This window comes from Dermacentor andersoni, chromosome 6 (assembly GCF_023375885.2).
Source record: "Dermacentor andersoni chromosome 6, qqDerAnde1_hic_scaffold, whole genome shotgun sequence".
NCBI lineage: Eukaryota > Metazoa > Arthropoda > Arachnida > Ixodida > Ixodidae > Dermacentor > Dermacentor andersoni.
Genome location: NC_092819.1, coordinates 179,074,957 through 179,086,139, shown reverse-complemented (window position 1 = coordinate 179,086,139; position 11,183 = coordinate 179,074,957). Strand labels below are relative to the sequence as shown.

Sequence of the window (11,183 nt, the reverse complement as noted above, 5' to 3'; positions counted from 1 at the left end):
GCACGGCCTTTCACACAGACCTAAAAGGTGGCTGGTAGTTACACAGTAAAAGTGGTATTTTCGGCAAAAAACAAAATAGGTAGTGTGTGTTCCAAGGTTAAAAAGAAGTTCGAAAGTAAGGATGATGTAAAGAAACAATGTAGTGTTAAACATCCGCGCAAGAACTAATTTGTTGATTGCGTGAAGAACATTGTTTATCAGATCCCTATGACATGCGGCCATGTGTATGTAGGGCAGACTGCGAGATGCATAAACACGAGGTTAAGGGAACACTTGTCCAGTCTGAAAGGTCGCCCTAGTACGCATTTGGCAATGCATTGCCAAGAACATGATTGCTCACCTTGTCTTAGTAGCACCGACATTTTGTACAGGCATAGAAATCAAACCGCAAGGGAAATTGTGGAAGCACACTGGATTTAAAAACAAAAAGAAAAATGCATCAGCCATCCTTCTGTTTCATTGTTGGATAAAGAAAATTCACTTCTATCATCACATCCTTAATGCATTTTATCATAAGTGGTTGGTTGTTTCATGCACCTTGCTGTCTTTATGTTGACCGGGTGGCTTTGGTCCACGTCTTTTTATCACAAGTGTTATATGTACTATAGACGTTCTCTCTTGACTTGAAAGCGCAGATCTGTGTGTATTATATGCGCTATAGGCGTGATTTGTTGACTAGATCGTGCAGATCTGTGGGTATTTAAGCAGGTGGTTCTTCAAAAATAAAACCTGTTGTTAGAAAGCGCTCATCCTTGTGTTTCTTCTATTCTTCGTCCCTGTTTGTTTGCGCACAAAAAGTTTTAAGAAGAACTTCACCGGTTAGTGTCGCTGGGTGTAATATCGCCAGTAAAGCATTCGAATTGGGCGACGCCCATTGTACCCGTTCTGAAGAAGGATGGCTTGGTCAAAATTTGCGGTGCTTTTAAAGCTGCTCTAAATCCTGCTGCGCCACGGAGCAGTACCCACTTCCTGTAATTCCAGATATCTTTGTGTCATTAGGAGGAGGCCAGTTGTTCAGTATGCTTGACTTGCGAGATGCATATAACCAGGTGCTTTTGGACGAGGAGTCTCGGAAGCTTTGCGTTATTAACACTCACAAAAGCCTGTTTTGTTACAATAGGCTTCCGTTCGGCATTTCCTCTGCTCCAGCAATTTTCCAAAGAAACGTTGATACCATACTGTCTGGGTTACCTGGCATTCAGGCTTACCTGGATGACGTTATAGTCTCGGAAAGGGTTGGAGACTGTGGAGCTCGATTGCAAATTGTGTTAGTATGGTTCAGAGAACATGGCGTGAAGCTCAGATACGATAAGTGTAAATTTAGCCAGCCATCTGTCACTAATTTTGGCCATCGTATTGATCGTACCGGCCTTCACCCAACTGAGAAGAATGTAGATGCTATTATGAATGCCCCTAGTCCCGAAAACCTAAGCGAGCTGCGTTCGTTCCTTGGGATGATATTGTTCTATTCAAAGTTTTTGCCGAATATGTCAGACACACTGTTCCCATTGTACCAGTTGCTCGAAAAAAATGTGCGGTGGCAGTGGAAGTCCTTACAGGAATCTGCATTTGGGAAGGCAAAGCAGCATCTTAAGGACGCCGAGGTCCTTATGCATTTTGATCCATCAAGGCAACTGAAGTTGGAATGCGATGCATCCGCTCGTGGTATAGGTGCTGTTCTTTTTCACACAATTGGAAGCACCAACAGACCAGTTGGGTTCCGTTCAAGAACCCTGACAAAAGCCGAAAAGAAATTCTCAATTAGAATGTGAAGCACTGGCACTTGTTTTTGGGGTGACTAAATTCCGGGATTATCTTTTAGGTCGAGAGTTCATCCTGGTAGCAACCACCAGCAACTTTTAGGACTGCTTAGGCGCGACCGCCAGATGCCTGCCATGGCTGCAGCTCGCATCCAACGCTGGGCCCTCTACCTAGGAGGCTACCGTTACAAGCTCGAATATGCTCCGGGAAGGCTGCTACTGAATGTGGATGCACTAAGTAGACTGCCACTGCGGGGCTCCGATCTCATTACGGACCCTGAACCTGAAGAGTACGCATTTTGTTTGAAAAGCCTGGGTGAAGGGATGGTCACAACACATGAGCTGAAGGAGCTGACCGCCAATGACTCAACCTTAGCTCGCATAAAGCAAAACATGTTGCACAGGTGGCCGAAAGGCGCAGAACAACTCGACCCTTCTTTGGTCCCCTTTGCTGATTGCAAGTTGGAGCTATCTCTGGCACATGACCTCGTCTACTGGGGACATCGTGTTGTCATCATACCTGTCGCAGCACGGAAGCAATTGCTACAATTATTGCATGAAACACATCAGGGGTCCTGGCAATGAAAACAGTGGCGCGGTTCTTGTTTTGGTGGCAAAGAATAGACCGCGAAGTAGAGCTCACGGCAGCGTAATGCAAGAATTTCATTGCCAATTTGCCTATTCTGCCAGCCGCTCCGCCGTTAAACTGGCCTGAAACGCAGGAGAGATGGTCGCGGGTTCACGTCAACTTTGCAGGGAAAATAGAAGGTAAAATGGTTCTCGTGGCAGTGGATTCCCACACTAAGTGGATAGAAGCGGTGCCACTGAACCAGGCTACTTTGGCAACCACCATTGACTGCCTACGGGATATATTTAGCCATTTTGGGGTACCAAGAACCCTTGTATCCGACAATGGAACACGGTTCACCAGCCAGGAATTTGAAATGTTTGCCGACAGGAACAAGATTACACACCTAAGAACCGCTCCCTATCATCCGCAATCAAACAGAGCGGCAGAGAGGGCAGTAAGGACAATCAAGGATGGTCTCTGGAAGATGATACGCGGAAAGCTGGAGCATAACCTTATGCGTTTTCTGCTCAATTACAGAATTCTGAACTTAACGTTACAGCGCAAACACCTAAGACGATCCACAAGAAGGAAGACACGACACACGCTGGCGCTGACTAACAACTTCGTTTTTTCCTTTCATCGTCGATGCATATATATACCTAGGCCACGAAACCGCGCAGGCGCAGAGAATACATTACTGACATCAGGCAACTTATCGTATATGCAAACGTAGGAATTCAAATTCTGATGGGTCCAGGGACAAAGATGTGTCACTAATGCAATTATTGCCTTGTATTTTTATGTGGTAGGCCTCTAAGGCAAGCCGCGCATGTTCATTCTTGCTTTTTCCAAGAATTTCTTGGAAAAAGTCTTTCTTTTTGTGGATCCTCTTAGGTGTTTGCGCTGTAACATTAAGTTCAGAATTATGTACCAACTAGGCCCAAATGAAGTGTTACTTCAATTACAGAAGGACTCCCCAGAAAACCGGAAAGTCGCCATCGGAAATGCTGCTGGGGTACCAGATACGATCGCGCTTGGACATCTGCTTCCCTGCGGCAACTGTGTCTAATTCTAAAAAGGAAAACAACGAGTGGTTGCTTCCAACGGACTGTAGGACTGTAGCAACTACAGGTGGTAAAATGGTACATCGATATCAGGACGGGTAACAGCGACATCGGGAGGACGGATGGTTACAGTGAAGACTCCTCAAGCAATCGTGCGGCGCCACATCGACCAAGTGCGCACCCGTACTGAATCTTCTCAAGATTAACTACCGGGAACCAATCCAGGCACGATCAGCAGAGACATTACTCCGAGCGCACCGCCACTCTGCCAACAGCCATCTGCAAGCTCCGACGACGCGGGAGAATCTTCACCCCAAGAAGCGTTTCGAGATGTGGACCACCAGGCACCTGTTCCAACACTCATGGCACCTGGGGTAGACAAAGTTACCATGCAACCTCTTCGATGCTCCACAAGATCACGCAAGCCAGTGCAGCATATTTAAGAGTGAAGAAATGTTGTAAAGTGCGGTATCAAACCACCACGTCATGTGAGCGCTGTCAATGCACAGGCGCCAAGTTCTTTTTCAATGTTCACTCCCCCTTTCCCTTATACATGCATGCATTAAACACTTGTGCGTTGTTCTCGGCTAACCACTGGGTCGTCTCCCTTCTTGCATGATGGCAGCTAGGCTGTCGCTGCTATGTTACAGATGTACTTAAAAACATTAACGTTAGTCTGCAGAGTGGTGCCAGACCTTTCAGGCTTTGTCACTTAAGACAGGCGATGATTCAGCCTATGCACTTCATTCATTGAAGATTATTTGTTTTTAATATTCACTGACAGCAACTCTAGTGAACTGTAGTCTAATGAGCATAATACATTGACCACTTTGTGGCGACACTTGCACTTGTTTTAGCTGCCACGTAAGTTCCTTGAAGAAGAAAAGCTTTGACTCTTAATATCAATTACAGTATCCCCATAGATTTGCCAGATAGAGCACTCGTGGAGGCAAGAAGCCTTAGATTGTGCTGAGTGTGAAGACGAAGTGCATACTTGGCCTAGGGCATCGCACAGCGAGTGCGAGGAGTGTCTAAAAAGAAGAAGTAAACCAGGCGTAAATCAGAGACGCTCAAGTTCGCTCGATTCGAAGTAGCAGCCTCCATGCAGCTTGGGGAGAGTGCAACGCATGTGGTACTGCATCGCGCCGGCTGAACAAAGGGCCCTGTGCTAAGCTCGGACATCCATGCATTAGTAAGCTGCCTGGTGTCGTACAGTGCGGATGCTGTCCTCCTGGTGAGTGTGGCGACTGTTTCTTGTCACATTTTCTATTAGAGTCATTTCTCTCCTAAGGTTTACTTAACATAAGCGAATTTCCATTTTTAGTAATAAGGGTCAGCAACTTCTCTCGTCATCTTCGAGTGCTGTTCAACATGTCTGTTTCTCAAACTTAAAATTCTACTCAAGTCTCTAAATTTATTAAGTCTGTCTATCGCGTGCGCGCCATCGCCATGCGCCAGCACTCGCAGTCAATCCATTAAATAAAATAATTAGTCATAGCACTATTAGTACAGCCCTCTGGGCAGTCTTCTTAAAATATCAAGGTAATACTAATAATTAAACAAAGGTATCTCGCTCTCGCGAGCAGCGTTCCTTTGAACAATAACGCGGACGAGTTTTCCACGCTAAGACACTAAGTGGACAGGGTCGCCACGCATATAGTTATGCTTGACATAGCCTTTAGTTCGCTCAAGCTCGCTCTCTTCGAGGGTCGGCCATTTTTCCAATAAAGTATGCCTTCCAACCAACAACATGAACCACTTTCCACGTAAGTATGAGGCTCTCGAAAGGAGCTATGCCGCTTCAAAGTACCCTGGGGCCTTGCGGACCAACCCACTGAGCCATCTTCCAGGCGAACATCCTGGGCTCACGAGTTCGAACCTCGAATTTTCTTCCTATTTTTTCAGTTTTTTTTCCTTTCCTTCTTCTTTAGTTTATCATTTTCACAGGGAATTACATATCTTCGCCATGACTGTCTGCACGGGGACCCTCTTGCAATTTTCCTTGAAACACTTGTTTCCAATTTTCTTTGCAACAACAACCCCTAGCTGTAAAGCTAACACACAGATTTTCAGCATGTCAGAATGATCGTATATGCATCCATCCCTTTCATCTACATCTGTAGTTATTCTTTCGTGCTTACTTTCGTTTTTATTTCCGAGCATTGTATTGCGACTGCGGAGGTAGCAGAGCTGCTGATTTCTTACAAGCGCAAATTTTTTAACCCATGTCTGACTGATCATAGAAGGCACCACTGCAGGTTAAATGAGGCATACAACTCCTGTCTCCCTAGTGCTCAGGCTCGCTGCGTTCCCAGAAAAACTATGAGGTCTGTTACCTCCCCCTGCCCCCCCATTCCCTCCTTCTCATTAGCTCTAGTATAATCACTGTCCAAAGGTGTAGAAAGGATGAAGACACCACTGAGAGTCGTCAAGGTCGCCTGCTTTGTGCGAATCTCAGCGCGGTAGTGAGACGGCGGTGCGACTGAACATTCGGAATAGCCACCCGGGAATGCGAGCTTTCGTACGGCAACAGACAAGCAGATTATACAACACTCGGGGCCTCTTGGTAAGCGCTGCAAAGCTTTTCCCTTTTTTTATTTTTATGCATAAGTGTTAAGCGCTGTTCAAAATCAGCAAAAATATATCGTGTACCTAGGCGCGCTCAAGACCACGTGCATGTGTAAGATGCGGGAAACAGGCTAGGGCAACCGAGAATTGACACTATGTCGTGCAACCTATGCTGATCCGCAAAAACCCGCAAAGGGCGGACAAATTAACGGATCTCTTACGCATGTAGGGCCCTCTGGGCCATACTTATCGGAGACAAGGTAGCCTAGCCGCCTGCGGGGTTATCTTACTGAGCTATGCTCGGTTGCGGTAGTTGGAAGTTCAAATCCCCCCCCTCCTTCATTTTTTTCTTTTTCTTTTTTTTTTGAACGATGGTGTATCTGCATATGACACCCTCCAGTGCACTACATCTGCAGGTTTAGAGTGGTGCCTGACACCGGCGAAAGATGCTGAGAGCGAGTGGGGCTATACTAATTCAGGTACAACCAAATTAGGAAGGCCCACAAAGCTTGAACAAAGACACTGCCTTACGAAAACAGGAATTGACCTCCCTGGTGCAGTATTTGGCCACAACCTCCCCAATGATATCTACAATTAACTCACGGCCCTCAGTCCCCAGCAGCAGTGGAGCAGCTGTCCAAGGCAGCCATCAGACTTGCAATACAGCAGAAGGTGCTAAGAATACCTGGGTCTGGACAGGCCGCCAATGGAAACTGACCCTTGCAACGTTTAACACCCGAACCCTCTCGAGTGAGGATAGCTTAGCAGGACTCTTTGGAGAACTATCAGACATTGTTTGGGATATTATTGGCCTTAGTGAGATTAGAAGAACTGGTGAGGCTTACACACTGCTGAATAACGGCCATGTCCTCTGCTATAGAGGTCTCCTGGATAAGAAGCAATACAGGGTGATTATGATTAAAATTTATTGGCGCAAGGGACCAATAGGATTCCTAATCCATAAAGACATAGCGGGCAACATTGACGAATTCTACAGCATAAATGAGAAGGTAGCAGTAGTCATAATAAAACTCAATAAGAGGTATAGATTAAAGGTAGTACAAACCTACGCTCCAACGTCCCGTCACGACGATGAGGAAGTAGATCAGTTTTATGAAGATGTTGAATTAGCAATGAGAAAAGTGCAAACGCGGTATACAGTAGTAATGGTGGACTTCAATGCAAAAGTGGGGAAAAAGCAGGCAGGTGAACAGGCAATTGGCAACTACAGTGTCGATTCTATAATTGCTAGAGGTGAGATGCTGGTAGAATTCTCAGAAAGCAATAAGCTGAGAATAATGAACACTTTTCTCAGGAAACGTAGCAACAGAAAATGGACCTGGAAAAGCCGTAATGGTGAAACAATAAATGAAATTGATTTCATACTTTCTACCAATCCCAGCATAGTGCAGGTTGTAGAAGTAATAGGTAGGGTAAAGTGTAGTGATCATAGGTTAGTGAGGGCCAGGATTCACCTGAATTTGAACAGAGAAAGGGTAAAATTGGTGAAGAAGAAACAGGTCAACTTAGAGGCAGTAAGGGTAAAAACAGACAGATTTAGGCTGGTACTACTTGCAAACAAATATGCAGCCTTAGAACAGAGAGATGATAATGATGACATAGAGGTAATGAATTAAACCGTAACGAGGCTGGCTTCAGAGGCAGCAATTGAACTGGGAGGTAAGGCAGCAAGGCAACCAGTAAGCAAGCTCTCCCAAGTAACAAAAGACGACAAAGAAACGACAAAGAATGAAAGTGTCCAACTCAAGAGATAAGATAGAATTCGTGGAACTGTCAAAACGGATCAACAGAGCGAAAGTAAGTGATATTAGAAATTAAAATGTGAGAAAGACTGCAGAAGCCGTTAAAAATGGATGCAGCCTGAAATTAGTGAGAAGGAAACTTGGTATAGGACAAACCAAGATACATACACTGAAAGATAAGCAGCGTAATATCATCAGCAATCTCGAAGGTATAATAAAAGCACTAGTGGAAGAACTCTATACTGTACCTTTACAGTACCTAGAGGACTCAAGAGCACTTTATTCGAAACAATAATGAATAGTAACAGAAACTCCTCCTGTAACTAGAGATGAGGTCAGAAAGGCCTTCCAAGGCATGAAACGGGGAAAAGCGGCAGGAGAGGATGGAATTATAGTCGATTTAGTCAAAGATGGAGAAGACATAAAGCTAGGAAAACTGGCGGCTCTCTATACGAAGTGTCTATCGACTGCAAGTGTCCCAGAAAACTTGAAGAATGCAAACATTATACTAATCCACAAAGAGGGCGACGTCAAAATTATAGGCCCATTACCTTACTCCCAGTATTATATAAAATATTTACGAAAATAATCTCTAATAGAATAAGGACAACAATGGACTTTAGTCAATCAGGGGAGCAGGCTGGTTTCAGGAAAGGTTACTCTACAATGGATCACATCCATGTCATTGACCAGGTTATTGAGAAATCCGCAGAGTACAATAAGCCTCTCTATATGGCTAACATAGATTATGAAAAAGCATTTGATTCAGTAGAGATACCAGCAGTCATAGAGGCATTGCGTAATCAAGGAGTACAGACCGCTTACATAAATACCATGGAAAATTTCTACAGATTCCACAGCCACCTTAATTCTATACAAGAAAAGTAGGAAGATAGCTAGAAAGAAAGAGGTGAGACAAGGAGACACAATCTCCCCAATGCTATTCACTGCGTGCTTAGATGAAGTATTCAAGCTATTAAACTGGGAAGGCTTAGGAGTAAAGATCGATGGCGAATACCTCAACAACCTTCGGTTTGCCGATGACATTGTTCTATTCAGCAACAATGCAGACGAGTTACAACAAATGAATGAGGACCTTAACAGGGAGAGTGTAAGAGTGGGGCTGAAGATTAATATGCAGAAGACAAAGATGATGATAAATAACCTGGCAAGGGAACAAGGGTTTGAGATCACAGTCAGCCTCTAGAGTCTGTGGAGGAGTACGTTTACCTAGGTCAACAAATTTCAGGGAACCTTGACCATGAGAAGAAAATTCACAGAAGAATAAAAATGTGTTGGATCGTACACGGCAGACATCGTGAGCTCCTGATTGGAAGCGTACCATTATCATTGAAAAAGAAAGTGTACAATCAGTGCATTTTACCAGTGCTGACATACGGCGCAGAGACTTGGAGGCTGACAAAGTTTGAGAACAAGTTAAAGGGACACTAAAGCGAAACAATAAATCAGTTTAGACTGATGAAGCATTGTTTGAGAACCCTGCAGGCAGTCATTTAAAAAAAATAGTTTGAATATTAGATGAGAAAATGAAGGTCCAAGTATCAGTATTTGAACTTCGCGCCGAAACCCCAGCGCCGGTACATCAGCGTGACGTCAGGGATTTCAAAGTATGTTTTCACATACGGGCCACGTTGGCTGAATAAAGGTTTTCGAACTTGCCATGTTTAATATTTGAGTACTGTGACCACTGCCGCTCCCCATTCTATGTGGATTCCAAACCTGGCTCAACGTATGCCGTTCACGCCACCTTGGCCATGGGGCTGACTGGCGTGAGTACTGTGACCACTGCCGCTCCCCTCATTCTACGTTGATTCCACCCATGGCTCAGCGGATGCCGTTCACGCTGCCTTGGCCATGGGGCTGACTGGCGTGAGTACTGTGACCACTGCCGCTCCCCTCATTCTACGTTGATTCCACCCATGGCTCAGCGGATGCCGTTCACGCCGCCTTGGCCATGGGGCTGACTGGCGTGAGTACTGTGACCACTGCCGCTCCCCTCATTCTACGTTGATTCCACCCATGGCTCAGCGGATGCCGTTCACGCTGCCTTGGCCATGGGGCTGACTGGCGTGAGTACTGTGACCACTGCCGCTCCCCTCATTCTACGTTGATTCCACCCATGGCTCAACGGATGCCGTTCACGCTGCCTTGGCCATGGGGCTGACTGGTGCGAGTACTGTGACCACTGCCACTCCCTCATTCTACGTGGATTCCAACCCTGGCTTAACAGATGCCATTCATGCTCCCTTTGCCATGCGGCTGACTGGCGTGAGTACTGTGACCACTGCAGCGTAGCTCTAGCTGCACGTGTAGCTCTAGCTGCACGTGTAGCTCTAGCTGCACGCGTAGCTCTATGATTCGCATCTGCGGGGCCCCGACGGCATGCTCTAGACAAGGCTGCTCCCCTCTGTACATTTCTTTTCACTCGCACCTGTTGACCTAGTTGTACACTAGTGGGGCATGATTCAAAATTTAGTTGCTTGCCTTTTATGTTTTGCACTAGACCTCCTTTTCTTACCACAAACACTGGGCACTGGGGAAGAGCCACTGTAGTGGCATCACAAGCAGCCACCTTATGTGGCTGCCAACAAAGATGGCAATCGGCTGGGCACGAACAGAAAAACATTCCTGCTGGCTGGGCAAGCATGAAGGCACCTCTGGCCAGCTCATAATAAAATGTAGACATGTACCGGCTGCCTACATTTGGTGTCATGTCACCAGAAACTTTAGCCTGCAAGGTGCAGTTATAAGGTACATGCGGATTTGTTGTAGCGCTCACGAGACCCAAGTAATGTTTCTTCCACCCGCCCAGTATCTGCTGGCCAAAGCTGGTGTGAGTGAGACTTCCAAAGGGGCACCCCAATGGAAGCCGTACAGAAGCCGGAAACCATGGCCAAGCAAGCAGACACTTGCCCTTTCTCAGACATAGGGCTGCCAGCCCGGGAACATGCGGCTCAGGTTGTGTGGGTCCCTGGCCTGCTGGATGAGCAGGTTCACCTGTCCGGCCACGCTCAAGGGTGCGCCCTCCTCCAGGCCTCGCAGCTTCTGCTCCAGCCGCAGGAGCATGCGCCGCGCCAGCCGGTTGTCGCCTGCAACGAAAAGCATGCTTGCATGGCCCTGCGATTGCATCATGCATAAACCAAATAATGCAGAAATTTTGCTTAAGAGGAAGCTTTAGCTCCGGCCCAACTCTGACGCGGCCTATCCAAATACATGTAAAAAGCAAAAACGTTTTTCTGAGATAACTCCTGGACCGATTTTAATGAAATTTGCTGCATTTGAGAGAGAAAGTTAAATTCTAGTGACTGTTGAAATTGGAATTTCGATTTCGGGCCTGAATTTTGTTAGAACAATTTTCAAATATTCGACAGTTTGAAAAAAATAGAAGCACGAAGTTTACAAATTCATAGCTCTGCATGAAGAACAGATATCACGG

The 11,183-nt window shown here is 45.9% G+C and overlaps 1 protein-coding gene across 1 annotated transcript in view; it reads right to left on the bottom strand.

The window, feature by feature from the left end:
- Positions 1-10,665: 10,665 nt before the first annotated feature.
- The window catches only part of tefu (Serine/threonine-protein kinase tefu), a 297,846-nt gene continuing 297,328 nt past the window's right edge, over positions 10,666-11,183 (bottom strand). The window contains exon 25 of the mRNA XM_050172366.2: positions 10,666-10,836. Coding sequence (XP_050028323.1) covers positions 10,667-10,836 — 170 coding nt within the window. The 3' untranslated portion in view covers position 10,666. The remainder of the gene's footprint in view (positions 10,837-11,183) is intronic.